General features: G+C 39.7%; 2 protein-coding genes across 6 annotated transcripts in view; both read left to right on the top strand.

The window, feature by feature from the left end:
- The first annotated feature begins 322 nt into the window (after positions 1–322).
- Positions 323–8,889, top strand: LOC144644304 (7-dehydrocholesterol reductase-like). Of its 3 annotated transcripts, none has more exons than XM_078503764.1 (3): positions 323–417; positions 5,252–5,405; positions 6,845–8,889. In XM_078503764.1, the coding sequence occupies exon 3, from the start codon at positions 6,888–6,890 to the stop codon at positions 8,409–8,411; it is 1,524 nt and encodes a 507-aa protein (XP_078359890.1). In that variant the 5' UTR covers positions 323–417; positions 5,252–5,405; positions 6,845–6,887; the 3' UTR covers positions 8,412–8,889. The 3 variants fall into 3 exon arrangements, with proteins under 3 accessions (XP_078359890.1, XP_078359888.1, XP_078359889.1); XM_078503762.1 differs by lacking the exon at positions 323–417 and adding an exon at positions 2,628–2,777; XM_078503763.1 differs by lacking the exon at positions 323–417 and adding an exon at positions 4,312–4,405.
- A 2,559-nt stretch (positions 8,890–11,448) lies between these two features.
- Positions 11,449–15,813, top strand: part of LOC144644316 (cGMP-dependent protein kinase 1-like) — a 47,441-nt gene continuing 43,076 nt past the window's right edge. The window contains exons 1-2 of one of the 3 annotated variants that reach the window (XM_078503775.1): positions 11,449–11,672; positions 11,871–11,986. The gene's annotated coding sequence lies outside the window, so the exon portion shown is untranslated. Of the gene's footprint in view, positions 11,673–11,870; positions 11,987–13,958; positions 14,045–15,813 lie in introns of those variants that run through there. The other 2 variants (XM_078503778.1, XM_078503777.1) reach the window with 2 other exon arrangements.

The following is a 15,813-nucleotide window of genomic DNA, read 5'->3' as shown; positions in this document are numbered from 1 at the left end:
ATGTCAGCTAGCATTCGGGACAATTTAGAAAAACAGCTCTGAAGGGCTGGTCCTCAAAATTGAAAACGCTTGATCTCCAAATCAATCTGACTGTAATGAAAATGTGTTCGAGGATCCATTGTTACTGATTTCTATACCATTTGAAAAGAGTGCTTTGTATGCTTGACGAAGAAGACTAACGGATTAATATCTTATGAAAAACAACATAGTCAAAGTCACGGAAAGATCTACCTCCAACACTGACCCGCGCGTCTCGCTCACTCGGGGCTTGGGTCGAGGGACGAGGAGACGATTGATATTCCAGACAGCCACGCGGGTGACTAAATACTTTTATTTCTCGTGATTTGTAGGGAAAGCGACTATACGTCGTGATGTTGTTCAAACGCCGAGAAAATATCAGCTAAAGCCGAGATACAGGTAAGTAAAATAAAACTTCTTCCATTTGTTGAACAGAGGTTTATGTAAAGAAATATGGGAAGAACGGTTGTATTCTAAAACCTGAAAATACGCGAGCTTGAAATAAAAAATAGCTTGCCACGCTTCAATTGTCTGTCAAATTGTTCCCGCTGAGGGAAAGGGATATATAGAACGCAATGCAGTGGAACTGAAAACCACCTAAATAGCCATACATCGACCCAGAAACCTCACTGGAAACAAAGAAACAAGCGACTGAAGTGAAGTAAGTTATTTTTTACTTCTAACTCGTTAATAGTCTCCGGTTTTAGAATACAACCGTTTCTCCCCATACAAATCCTTATGTTTCGACTGTTGCGTAAGTCGATGCGCAACACACTACGGACACTCATCGAGCTTGGGCTACCTGTAGTAAGAAGCGATGGATTCCGGTGGATTAGATTACAGTTTTTTCCCCAAGGCTGTATGCATGGCAAGTTAAAACATAATTTGAGTTATTGTGCCATTGCACCCAGTAATTTTGTTTTATTATTTTTTATTTACCCTGTTTGATAGATTTTAGCCGAGCGTACCGGCTTTGTTCGTGACCGGCAATGTAATATGTAAGCATTGAGAATATTCCTCTTGATAGGAAACTTACCAGTATGTAAAAATAAAAGCTCGAATGAGGTTAAAATACACCAAAAAAGGAGCAGGGGTGGTTAAGATATTCCAGATGTTATTTTCGTGAGAGCTCTGTTGAAAAGTTAACTGAGCGCGCCGATTTTTATTCATACGTCATGAAGTTCAGTCAAGGGCAAACACTTAATATGTAGAGTCCGCCCTTTCCGGAAAGAAAACAACATTCACAGTCAGTGGTCTTATGTTTGTGCAAAAGTTCCTTCGCTCAGCACGTGAAATAGAACAGACAATAGATTTTCATTCAAACTTTGCCTGTTTTCGGGGGTTTTTGAAATAAAAAAGAGGGGTCCTGGTATTCGTTTCGGAACAGGAAGACCTTGAATATACCCCATGATTCCTTACAATATCAGCTTTTGGAAACATTATTTGAACCGTTCACTTAACATTCTTGAGAGCAGAAAAAAAATGAGGAGAAAGAAAAACGCGAAATATAACTTTAGCTGTTAAGAGGAACGAGAATTACTATAGATGTACCACATCGACTTCAAGGAACAATTTAATATTGTTTCAATCGCCACTAGTACTGATTCAACTTGTTCCTAGCAAGAAGTCATCCCGAGGTCACAATTATATTATCACTAGTATTGGCTAAGTTCACATTTCCGTCGATTATTTATTTTTCTACAATAGAAATTTGTTTATATTCATTTTATAGAAAAAAGGTGATTGCTAGACTCATAAAAAGAGGATAAATGATAGGTCCCGGTACTCGATTACAAGAAAACGACGATTTATCTCGTAAAATTATGCGCAATACGGGATGCGCAATGTAATACTGAGGAATGACCTTAACCAATTTTCTCAGCCGTTTGTTTAGCCTGCGAATACAGCCGCCTGTCTGCCTTGTGTTGTATTAGCAGGCTGCAGTGTTTTCCTCAGTATGGAATCTGCTAAATCGGTCTTGTGGTGTACAAATATCGTGAGATATTTCTACTCGAGTTCGCGCGCTTTTTGTTCCCCACGAAGCGGAGCTGAATAATGAATAAGCGAAGTCATTTAGTCGCTCCATGCTATCAAATACTAAGAAAAAAGAAAAGAAAAATATATGGCTGCTGAATAGGTTGCTGGTGAAAAAATGGAAACATAGTACGGTATTCTCATCTGATAGCTATCTAAACATTGATTTGTTTAAACTGTAACAAAAGAACACTAAATAAGGCAGGTGGCACGAATGGAATAAAACTGAGATTTTGTTATCGAAACAGAAAGAAAACACGGTTTTCGGAGGGAAAAAATTGGCAATATTTTTGCCCATTTTTGGTTAAGTTTGAGTGATAAACAATATCTCGCAATAACGAAACAGCTGACGAATGGACATATCCTAAACAAGACGCAGCCTTTTTTTCTGTAAATTTGTTTTACAATAAAAATTCCAATTTATTATTATTATTTATAATTATTATTTTTTATCTCTTTTGTTATAAACCATTCTTTTTTGTAAACCGCCTCCTTCAATTTCAGAATGGAAATTTAAACCAGAGGCGTCTGCTATTGGACAATACACACTAGCCAGTTTTTACTGTGAAAGATTCTTAGTCTTTGTCGCATATATTTATGATAACTAGATAAAGCAATAATTTTTTAACCAGTTTTTGCGTGTGACGCACAGTTCAATGTGTCTATTGTGGCGGAGCCTTCGTTGAACGTCAGAAGCGCCTGGCTGCCACTCTTTTTTGTAAAAGGTAAATTTTATTTAATCTTTCTTGTCTTGAGGGAAAATGTGAACCAGGCTCGATCAATTTCTGCTTGCGGCGAATTTCATTCAAATATCACTGAAATATTGAGCCATGAGCATCTTCAAAACAAGTTGAGATTATAAGATCCTTGAATCGAAATTAATTATTTGTAACATTGAATTCGGCTACCAAAACAAACGCTAGTCCAGTTCGTTCGCTTACCAAGATTCTACATGATGAAATGATTTATGTTAGCAGTTACCTTTAATTTCCATAGCCATATTCAGCCTCTTCACTTCAAATCAATCGTTATTGCATATGTTAAGCGAAATTGTCTTATTTGCATCGAGTGTTGGAAATGATTTTGTTATTTTCTAGCGCCGCGATCATACACTGGCTCCCTCAGTTTTCTTTGAAACTGATAAATCTTACACGGCCAATCTAATCAAGGTCGACTAGCTTTTTAAACCTCGCAGCTCAAAGGGTACAAAGGACGGAGTTTTTAAAATTAAAACCACAAGAAAATGCTAGAGGCTGACGTTTTATTCACAAACATGGCAGTCGACAGTTAAGCAAGGCAAAGACCAACGTCGGAGTCAACATATTGTGAGAAGTAACGCCTTAAGTCACCCGAAGCTTGACCTAGCGAGATCATCAATATGGAAAAATAATTTCATTTAAAAATTTGAAAATCGTCGTCGAATTGAACTGGTCTCGATTTTTCAATTTAAAGTGTTTATTTGTCCTGTTCGTTTACTCAATCAAAGATTGTCACTATATTTTTCTGGATCCGGACAGGATTCAAGGCCCATAGAGATGTGACTCGATATTTTTATTCACAAAGATTTTTTATAATCGTTTAAATCTTATTAGAAGGAGGCTCGCTTCGAAAATTACTTGCTGGCATATGCAAATTTCTATTGAGATTATTTTATTGTTCGCCGGCCATGACAGGTGTGCTTCATCTACCACAGAAAGACAACAAAGCGACCAGTTTAAGTGATTTTTGCTTACTTTTATCAATTTTATCTCTTCGCCACGTGATTCAGAAATGCTGGGGACGTGAATAGGTAGAGTGTTTCGCCTCCCAGTTCCAACAAAAGCGAACTCTCAGTGCGTGAACACCAACACCACGTTAGTTTGTCAGTCCAAACGTGCCAAGTGACAAATTCATTAAATAAAAAGATGAGATCCTAAAATCTTAGAACCAAACTTAGGAAAAGCGTGAAAAGTGCGCTTATCTTTTATCTTTTTCTTGCTACATCTGAAACACATGCTTTCTTTGTTTGTTTGTTGTTGTTTTGTTTTTTTTTTTTAACTAAAATGAATCTGCTTTGCCAAGTGCCTAGACTGAACGACATTTCGTATCCCAATTACTGATTTCCTGAATTTCGCTGTGTTCTACGTCAAAAAAGCCATCGAGTTTCAGTTCGAATTTCATTAGACAACTTTTTTCATCCGTCCAAATGAGATAGAAATTTCTTATTCCTGGAATTCCCTGGAATAAGTGAGCGCGCGCGCACGCACCATCTATGCAGTGTTGAATGCACACTTCAGTGACGTCATAGAGCCCAGTAACAAAATGAGCGAATGAATGAAGAAGAACCCTGCGTATTTCCATGTCTTACAGACAGGTAAGAAAAAACAAAGATTACTTTTCCCTCTAATGTCTGTACAAACCAAAGGCCTTTTCTGATGAATTTACTTTATTTTTACAAATTTTCTTGCCGTTATTCGAGATGTTTGAAATAAGTTTTCTGAAACGGAGTACAAATTCTAAACGGCTAGCCGTTAGACACAGTTTGTTCTATGCATAGGTTTTTTTTCCTCATTCGGTCTTCTCAGTTCTTCCAACCATACCAACGATTTCGTAGCTTAGAGTAATCGCTGAAGTCACCAGTTCTAGATGCCACCGAAACAAGTACAAGCACTTTTTGTTGGCCTCGTTGTGTGTGGCTTCCGTTTGAGATGTTAATTAAAACTTCCTTAGCGGACCACTTCCATACGGTTTCTCATTTCTGGTTTCCGGCTATAAAGTTGTATAAAGAGAAAGAAAGCTTTGTTCCGTGATGGATAAACAAAGAGGCTTCGTTTGGAAGGGAGTTTGGCATTTGCAACCTTTTATTGCTAGAACACGGTTTGAGAAATTTTGGAGTTAGGAAGAAGACGAAAAACAAGATAACTAAAATCAAGCTGCGATCTCTCGATAAAATCCTGCTCGTTGGTGATATATTTCGGTATTTAGGAGGGTTTCGTAAAATGTTGTATATTCGGGCCAGAACAGAAAAGAAAAAGAACACAGCCGGGATAAACAAAAGAAGGGTCAAGGCCACTCCGGTATTTAGAGCCCGGACAAAAATTTTCTGGGGGTCTTCCGCCAAGGGGGTCGAGAACAGCGGGATGATATTGAACCCACCCTATTAAAGGGCTCTTTATTTATATCTATATCTCCCTCACATTAGATTAATTACATCCGGTAGGGTCACGTTTTCGCTGAGGACTTCGTTCGAGGGAAGACGTGGCAGACTCCGTCGAAGAACAAAAAAGACCTGCATTCTACGCACTAAAACAGCCGTGCAGTGAACTTCGTAGATTGTGGATAAATTCAGAAAGCTGATTGACAACTTTATAAAGGTAAGCGAGGGGCAATAATTCTTGTTGAATAAATAATTCGGAAAACACCGCGGGTAAATATAAAATAGATCGGCCTTTTCATTCTTGACCTTGGAGCCGTGTCTGTTGCAGCCAGGGAAAACAGACAATTGATCATACGATAACACATGTTAAAAGTTCGGGTTTTATTACAGTGCTCGCTCACAATGCGTGAATTTTGCATGTTTTCCCCTAACTCAAAGGAATTGCAGGACGAAGTGCATTAAGCTGTAGTTTCCTTTGTAGCTATTGTTTAATCTGCTTCAGTTGGGTCACCTGCTCAGGATACTAGACAAAATATTGGCAAGGCAACTATTAACTGTCAAGGAAAAGTCTGCTTTTTACGACGTTTCCCGGTCAATGGGAAAATCTCCATAGCGGTCTGTCTTGTAGCTTGACCATTTCAGTTTCCATTTAATAGGGATATGTTTGTATTGCACCGAAGAAAACGAATTATCCTCAGAGTGCACTGAGTGGCGAAGAAATCCTCATCAATGAATGGGATTATTGACGCCTATTCAAGTACAAAAGCTGGTGTTTCCATTTTTTTTTTCAGCAATAATTTCAATTGCAGATTCACCACACTTAAAGCTATTTCCAATCTCGAGAGACGTTTCATTCTTTACGATATCGAAGCAGACAGAGCCCAAAAAAATAACCAAAAGACGAACACTCGAGACATGAATGCGCCGTATGATGATGTCTAAATATTTGTTCTAGAGTTTTCGGACAGTTTAATAGTGTCGGCGTTATAAGAAAATTATTGGCGGTGATGGGGCTAGCCGTTGAGAGGGATTAAGGGCGGCCTTGCCAAAAAACTAATCCGCTGCCAATGTAATCCACAAACAATAGATGGGATATTAACCATCATTTCTTTCCGGTTAGAAAAAGTCGACTAGCTTACACTGAAACTTCGCTTAAAAATATACATATTGCTTGATTAAACGAGTTACATAGGTATCTAGGATTGTCGCCCAGGATGCTGCCGGAAAAAAAAAAAAGTGAGATCCATTGGATTAATTGTTACAAACGCTGATGTTGTGCCAGATTACAAAACACGCCACCCAACGATTATGAACACTTCTTTCTAGGATAAGGACCGGACTTCACTCGTATCAGTCTAAGTTGTGTGAAAATCAGATGAAAACAGCTATCCACGAAGTTGATTAGAAATATCATGGCGAGAATTGACAGAATTCGAGAAACTCTCCATGATGTGGAATAAAAAAAAATTAATAAAACCACACACTTTTGGACGTGCCTCCGTCAGAACTGAATGTCATGTTCTGTACAAATCACACAAGTACAGAAAACAAATTGCTACTGAAAGAAGGCAAAGAAACTGAAACTGCTGAACACAAAAATATATATTTTTGACGTATAACTGACATAAAACTGAAAACGTTTTGTTTTATTTTTAGTTGTCTTCGTAGACACACGTGATCTTTCGACTAAAACTCTACCATGAGGTCACCCTCTGAAGTCATCACAGACGAGGGCCACTCAGCTGTGAACGGTATTGGTCCCCATCACATCGAGGAGCCGGCAGCACAAAATGGTCACGTGGGCACTGCCCAGTCGCTTGTTAATCGGAAAAAAGCAGATGACGTCCATGCTAATGGTATCCAGTCCACCGAGACCGTCAGAAATAAAAATGACATCATCAATTTGTCCCCAGGCCTACCAGGTGTCAGCGTCGCTATTTTAGGATCCTTCATGTTGCTATGGCCACCGGTGTGCGTTGCGTATTTTTGGCTCTCCTGTCACTCGTATCAGTGTTCCCTTGGAGATGCGGGAAGGCAAGTGCTCAGTAAGATATCCGATGGGACTATCGTCGATTTCATGATGCAAAACTTCCCGGAGGTCAACGCAGGCGCCATCAAGTTGTACAGCATCTGGATGGTCCTGCAGGTGGTCTTGTTCTTGGCGCTTCCTGGCCGCATCAGACGAGGAACGGCCACACCTGCTGGGAATGTGCTGACTTACAAGTGCAATGGAATAAGTGCTTGGGTTGTAACACATGTTCTGTTCTTCATCCTGGTTATGAAGGGCTTCATTGACGCCACAATCATTAGCGACAACTGGGGAGGCCTTATGGTCATCACCAACGTGTTTGGTTTCAGCCTGGCTTTCTTCTCGTACGTCAAAGCGCACTATTTTCCGAGTCATCGTGAGGATCGATGCTTCAGTGGATCGGGGTTCTACGACTTCTTCATGGGTGTGGAACACAACCCCAGGATTGGCCCTTTTGATTTCAAACTGTTCTTCAACGGACGACCTGGAATAGTGGCCTGGACTTTGATTAACCTGTCGTTCGCTGCCAAGCAGTATAAAGACTTTGGCTACGTCAGCAACTCGATGATTCTCCTCAACCTATTGCACGGGACGTATGTTGTAGACTTCTTCCTCAACGAATCTTGGTATCTGCGCACAATTGACATAGCTCACGACCACTTTGGCTTCTACCTGGCCTGGGGCGACACAGTCTGGCTTCCCTTCATGTACACTCTTCAAAGTGTCTACCTGGCCTACAATCCAATAAGCTTGCCCTGGTGGGGATTTGCAGCTATTCTCTTCATTGGCCTGTCCGGCTACTTGATCTTCCGTTCTGTCAACCACCAGAAAGATTACTTCCGGGTTGCAATGAAGACGAATGGAAAGTGTACGATCTGGGGGAAGCCGGCTCGGTACATTTTGGCGCCTTACGCTACTACTGACGCGGAGAAAAAGCACTCCTACCTTCTGGCTTCCGGTTGGTGGGGACTTTCCCGCCATTTCAATTACGTTGGAGATCTGCTGAACGCGCTGTCCTATTGCCTGGCGTGTGGATTTGGTCACGTGCTGCCGTATTTCTACTTTGTTTTCATCCTGTGTCTTCTGATCCACCGTTCGTTTCGTGATGATATCAGATGCAGGCAGAAGTATGGTGCGTTCTGGGACAAGTACTGTCAGATGGTACCTTACAAGATAATTCCTTATGTCTTTTGATGACAACTGTAACAAACTGTAATTATATAATTTGCTTATTTGCTGCAGAATACACTGCATTTATGCTTAAACTTTGATGCAAGCCTAGAAATACTGACCTTTTGTAATGACTGACTTAAATTTGAGGCCACATCTCCTAGTTAATGATTTTCGTTGTTTTCATCACTTTTGCGTTTGATAGAATATTGATACTGGAAGGATAAATTATTTTAATTTCGCCTTTTGTGGGAAATTAAGGGCTAAAGGATGAACGTTAAGCAGCACAGGTATTAAATTTTTATTCTTTTTTTATAAATGTATTGGTAATAACGTCTATTTCTTTGGACCATAGATTGGCATTATTTATTTCAGCTAAAGAGAAATGAAAATTATAACTGACACGAAGAGGCTGTACAAGTACCGTATTTGTTAAGGCTTAAGAAGAAGTTTAGTGACACGCCAATTTGCAGTTTACAAATAAAAATTGATGTTAAAACGATGACGTTTTGTGTACTGTGTCCTTCTTTTGTTCCATAAGGAGAGTAAACTACAGACGATATCACTTCGAGTTGACGGCACAACGGGCGCTGTCTCATAAAGAGCGCAGATTACTGACAGAAAGAGAAAATCTTGCTGACAGTCGACACATTGACTTTTTTCAAGGGCACTTAATTGAATCAAGAGCTTGCATGGGATTTACCCAGGTTATGGTATGAACCCAGTAATGTTTTAGATACCATCCTAACGTGCGAAATCAGACGGCTTACACCAACTTTGGTTTAACGGCGCCACTGTAGCCCACAGATTGTTTCGCAAGGTTTTCGGTGGAGTGCGAGGAGAGTGCGAGTCATTAAAAAAACTTCCTAATCTACAGGCTGCGTTGCCTACCGGGAAAGCAGGAACAGTTGTTTCACGTCCGCGTTCACAGGCTACAGGTTACGCTACCGAAAGGTACCGTGTGCGAAGCGTATTCCAGGATCCCAGATTGTAGAGGCGGGTGAAAAAGAAAAAAAGGACGAGCATTTGAGAAAAAAGGAAAAACTCGCGCCCGTCCTTTTTTAACCTGTCTTCCCTCTACCATTTGTTCGCTTTTCCGTTGTCTTGGCACCTGTATTAGACTACCGTCTGCACGCGCAGTTATGAGGGTGCCTGTGATTGGTTAAACATTTCTTATGTCCAGCAAAGCAATCAGCTACTTTGTTTTCAGTTAGCAGATAGCAAAAACACCAGCCACTCTCCTAAGCTATAGCATATTTTGAAAGGATTAACTTCTGCATTGATGATGCTTTCGTAGCAGTTGTTGGTTTTGTTGTCGTTGTTGGTGATACTTTTTTGCTATTGTTGTTGTTATTCTCCTTCTTTGTAAGTTTATTTCCAATTCATTTTGAAATCGTTTCTAAACTATTACACTGCATTCACATGAAAGCAGGATAGACATCATTTTCTATCTGTGTGCACTTGCTACACTGACATAGTCAGAATCTAGTTTTTATACAATTTGAAACGACCCCACAAGCATTGTGCTTTAAACCCTATCGTGTGTAAAAAAGGTTTTTTGATGATGAAAAGGGCTCCCCATATGGCGGCATGAGCTTTGTACAGCCAACACACAGATGTACTAAAATTGCGTAACAAAGATGTCCTGCTACCTTCCAGGTATTTTTCTACCAAATGGACCAAAATGCCATCAAGGGATATGGTGTTTAGTTTAATAATGATAATCAATGATAATCAATTTATATAGCGCATTTTTCAATTTTCAGCGCTGTACACATCTGTAAAGCCAGACACACACCGGGAACTTCGTGCCCTACTCTTTGCGATAGTGTGTGGGTTCTTTAACGTCCCCTGTTATAAGACTGAAGATACAGGAGACGGGACCTACGGTTATCGTCCTTTCCGGGCTAGAATGTCAACCATTTGCAGATGTAATTATAACAAAGGCAGCACATTCTCCTCAGTTATTTGCCCTGAGTGTTGGTCCGGTCTGGGGTTCGAACCCACGACCTCCCGCAAACAGTCCGGCGCTCACCAACTGAGCTAACCAGGCGGCGGTTAGTGGTACTGCCTCACTTGCACAGGCAGAACTCGAATTTATTACTAAACGAACAGTTGCCATTAACGTGTTGTTACCCGAATAGTTTGACTTCCGTAAGCTAAGCAGATAGAAGAAGAAATTCTAAGGATATTACTTTTCACCCCCGTTAAAACCTAGAGCTCATTTCTTATTCGAAGGCTTCATTCTAAGAGCAGGTGCAAAACACCTATACAGCTATTGTAGCTTTACACAGAAGATTGTTATTTCAAGATAAGCTCGAGCTGAAACCTCAGATCAACTTATCTCGTGACGTAGGCACCATGATGTGGTAGGTGTGATTTTACGCTTTAAAAGTGCAGAGAAGAGGTTCTCTCGTGCTGATGAGCTCTTGACCGAAAACTTCAACGCGTGTCAACAATAGCGCGGACAAGGTCACGGAAAGATGGACGGAGCGAAACTGGACACAAGTTTTGTGTGCATGTAATGTCAATCACGGAATAACGATTATTTCAACAAAAGGGGCAATCAAAGGATTCACGAACGGCTTTGTTTCACATTCCGTGGTTAACGCGTATATCTTCTGTGTAATACTGATAGAATCGGTTTTACAGAAGTGGAAAATGAAATTCTACGCCACCGACCCCCAAAGACGATTCGAGAAGGAAAAATTACATCCAAACACCTGACTTTAATACGTAGACAAAAAGACCAGCACCTTCAAAACAATTAGGGCTTCTTAGAGTTCATAAAAATGTTGAATATTCAAAGCGCGTAGCGGGATCTTGCACATTATAAAGATATCTCATAAAGATAACAATTGATCGCTAACGCCGGCGGTCTAACAGTCTATGCATACTCGGTAACAAGACTAAACAGTCAAGGTTTAGTTACCATTCATCTCTCTTTCAATCTCGCTCTGACGGCAGGTCAGCTCCCACTAACAATGACATAATGAAACCCTTTCTGTTTTAAGAGAAATTAAATATATTATTATACAAACACCTGAGCAGTGAAGCGGGGAACTTTTGTCACTTGTCAAACAGCACAAGGAACGTGTCATTTCCAAGTCGTGTGTCACTAAGAAATACTTTTCGCTTGGCACGCTTGGCTATTTTCGGTTTCCATCAACATACCAGGATCGAAAATAGCTTTGAGGGTTGGATACTGAAACATTAGAACGAAGAAAGCTCCTATGACAGAACATGGAGCCAAGACCTCCTTAGGATGGTTTATAGAAAGCCAAGGTACTGTACCCCTGTCGCGTATGCATTCGAGCTCATCATATTCTAGAGATATATCATAATTAATAATCATTCTACTATCAGAGCGAGATTTTATTAATTGCGTCCCGTCGCTGCTTGCTTGAAGTGTTATCTTTCATGTGATTTTATATTCATGAGGCTTAATTTGATCAAACGTAAATAAAACACTTTGACTTGTAGGCCCGCCAACTACTTCAGTGCCTCCAGTGCGCCGCGCAACAGCCGTCTCATCGACACGGGAGAAGTCACAATAGGAGTTGAGTAAACCAACTCGCCGTATTACGATTGACAACCAGGTGAGTCACTGTTCACAGCCGTATTTAGGCTCAGCGTTCTTGCATTCCTTTCGAAGCTTGGCGGTATATTGAACTAATGGTTCTGTATTTTCAAACAAACCGTAATGATATTACGGTTTCTTTCGAACGAGCAGCAAATGACTCGTGGCTTAGAATCCATTGTACTGTACAATGCTTGCCGCCGTGATGTCTGCGTGTTTTCAAAAAAACTAAAATTCCGATTTATCATTCGAAGTCAGCTGCGTCAGTTGTGCAATTAACGAAAAGCTTATCGCGTTTGATGGTCGATGTTTTGCTTGTTTACACCGAAATCTTAGCCGCTTGAGCTTTCATTGCTTTCAAAACAAGCTGAATATCAAGTCTCTTTAAACGGCAGCTGATTCTACATGATACTGATGTTCTTTTAAAAGTGACATTCTGTTTAGTGGAGACACGTACGATACAATCACTACATTACACCGTAAAAGTAGAATAATCGCTGCTTTATATTCGGGTTTTAAACCGGCCGTTGACAGGGGTATTTTGATTCACTAATCAACTTATTAATGCTTTGTGGGATAAAGTAAAACCGAGCTAAACAGCTTGGATAAGCTTATCAACTTGAGAAATGACTGCGTTTTAGATAGATTTCAATTTCCTCGAGCAAGACTGCAATGATTATTAAACCCGGGTTTAAACTACAAACACCAGCATAATTTACTGATCGATGTCGCGAAAATAAATTACAAGCGTTTACATTGTTTCAGAGTTTGTTTAAACAGTGCCAAGCGCTCTTTGTAGTGCTTTTGATGATATATTTCCAAGTTTTACATTCCGTAGCTTTCAGACGACATTTAAATCCATTAGTTAGTGTCAACCATATGAAAACCCTCAAGTGCTTTTGTCTCGTTCCCATTGGACACGTAAGCCCGCCAAAACACAGCTGGAAAATTCGCGCCAAACAATGGGAGATCGCGACGGAACAAGGTCGGACTGAGGCTGAACTTTTATGACACATTATTTTTTGTTCTTTCTCAAATTTTTGGAGCTAAGATCTGTAATACGTATTAAATATTAGTGAACCCAGGAAAATCTTTTTTCTCTCTCCTGAATTTGTTAAAGCATTGATAAGAGAACGCGATTCTTGTGGTAAGGTATAAATATAGAATGCTATTTTTATTAGTTGAATTTTATTCGGCAATTTTTCCTATAATTTTACGCTTGACCTACTGTCTTGATACACCCCCCGCCGAGGAGTAAGCCATAAAACTTACATACAGTGCTACTCAAATGTTGTGTTATTAAAAAATGCCCAAGGCTAATGAAAACGAAAACTAAAAACAAGCGGTTGATCCTGATCCAGAGAATAAAATATTAAAATGTGGTGTTTTGCGTTATACGCCAGCTGTTTAAAGATGCCAGCTTGCTTAATATCCGTTCAAGAAAGGACAAAATATAACGTTTTCAAGAAGCTAAGGTTTTCTAGTATCTTCTTGTCCGTTTCAATTAAATTACCAAGACCAAATAATCCAAACGGGGTCACTGCGCGGGCACGGGATTGTTTGGTCTGTCAATCACAACACTAAAGTGCCGTGTTTTGTTTTGTTTTGATGATGAAAACAGAAAATTGGATCAAACAGAGTGCCGATTTCAGATTATTTATAAGCAGTAAGTGCCCCGTTCGTTATTTTCCTTTCGATAATTGCCGCGAAACAAAAAACCTATTTGTATCGTCTTGAAATGGCTTGTCTCCTGGGATACCACTTGCATAACGAGCCCGATTTATTTTTCTTTGTGGTGAAAACGTTGAGTAAAATAGGCGAAACAACGCTATCCTTTGATTTGCCCTGAATGTTTTTTCAGTATTAACGATGCTTTTGTAATCTTTGGAGAGCGCGAAAAGGGGCGTGAAATATGGTAATTTGCGGCCCTGAGGCCGACGTGACTTTAGCTTGTGACAAGTAGCTAATTTAAATTGATCATAGCAGAAGAATAATTTTATGTTCCTTCTTCAACTCGTAAATTTATCATGCTGCACGGAAAAGATAATCAGTGATAAAATGGACATCATATTCACAGGTAACGTGTTCTAGTACATATAGTCACTTCCAAAATCGTTTATCAACAAAAACTGCAGCATGAAAAGTGACTTCAAATTTTCCATTATTGCTACTGTTTTTATAACTTTTGGTGTCATGAACGTTATTGCGAATAATAATTTGTATTGTAATTTTAGCTTATCATAATACCGCAGTGATACCGTATTACCAGTGAATTTATCAGTAGAGACTCTTTACGTTTTATATATCACAGTAATCAACAAATCAAGTTTCCTTGAAACCAGTTTGTGGAGCAGTCTGCTAGCATAGTACTGATTGTACAGTTGACTTGCGTGCATACAGAGGCCATGTTTGTTTTGGTCATAGTTATTTTTAACAAAGAACTGGGTATGACTTATGTCAACTTCACCATGAACTTCATGGCTTTATTGGTAAAGTTACAAAAAAACATTCAGTGTTAGGGTAAATTTATCATCAAAAGTAGCTCATTACATCTTGAAAGAAAGAAAAACAAAAAGAGAGATTCTGGAATTTTAAATAACAAACCATAATAACAATGCAGATTATTCATCTATTTCTGCTCACTACGGATACGCACTTGAGCATGCCCTACGAGAACTCTTATAAAGATGAAGAAGGGGCTCTGAGGACCAGAATGACTAAGCCGGGGAAAGGAAGAGAAAAGGCGCATATTTCCATCTTATCACTTGTCCCATTATGCTTCCAAACTCTCCGAAGAAGTGTAGCCGGTTTTTAAATCCTTTCTTTTTCTTTCCCTGCAAAACAGAAGTTTACTTGTACTGTACAAAGTCGGATTCAACAAACGCCGGCTTTCTTGTGCGGTACAATTGAAATAGTCAATACAGGTCATCACAGAGGCTTACATTTAAAGGCAAAATTCAAATTACAGTGGAACCCCGATATAACGATCTTCGATATAACGATATTCCCGATATAACGATGAATATGTTATGTCCCGGCAATAGTGAAATGTATGGGACGGAACCCCGATATAACGATTCCTCGATATAACGATATAATTTTACTGCCCCCTTGGCATATCGTTATATCGGGGTTCCACTGTATAACATTGGCTATTCTAGTGTAAAACAAGCACGGAAATTATAGTAAGAGTAAGAGACAAATTTAACAGCAACCCTCGATGTAGGTACACCACTGTATAACGATATGCCAAGGGGGCAGTGAAATTATATCGTTATATCGAGGAATCGTTATATCGGGGTTCCGTCCCATACATTTCACTATTGCCGGGACATAACATATTCATCGTTATATCGGGAATATCGTTATATCAAAGATCGTTATATCGGGGTTCCACTGTATCTTAAACAATCATTTACAATTGTTGGTTGGTGAGAACTGTAGGAAAGTAAACAGGAACTCTGTTAACTTCTGCTAAAAAATACAAAAAAACATGGAATTTGTAGCAAACTTTCCTTTCTGACCCCTCTCAGCGAATCCAAGCTCGAAAAATGTTCGCTATATTATGAATTTTTGACTCCAAAGTTGGTGTGAATTTAATATCCAGCCGCACTCGGATATTTACATAGGAACCTTTTCATTAACATGTATTTCCGTTAATATAACGAGCAGTAGCGTTCCAGCTGATACGGTAAACTATCCTTGGCAACGTTTAGTTTCCTCAGCGGCCAGCACGGTCAGACACTGATTGTTTTGTTTAAACTGCTACAACAGTCGTTCAATCTCGAGCTCACTGAATCTTCTCGGAGGAAAAAGGGGAGATGCTGGAAACCTTATGCAGATATG

This window comes from Oculina patagonica, chromosome 2 (genome assembly GCF_052425735.1).
Source record: "Oculina patagonica isolate OP01 chromosome 2, crgOcupat, whole genome shotgun sequence".
Lineage (NCBI taxonomy): Eukaryota > Metazoa > Cnidaria > Anthozoa > Scleractinia > Oculinidae > Oculina > Oculina patagonica.
This window is presented reverse-complemented; position numbering and strand designations above follow the sequence as displayed.

Coding starts and splice junctions, on each gene's coding strand:
- LOC144644304 (XM_078503764.1), top strand. CDS start 6,888: ATGAGGTCACCCTCTGAAGTCATCACAGACGAGGGCCACTCAGCTGTG.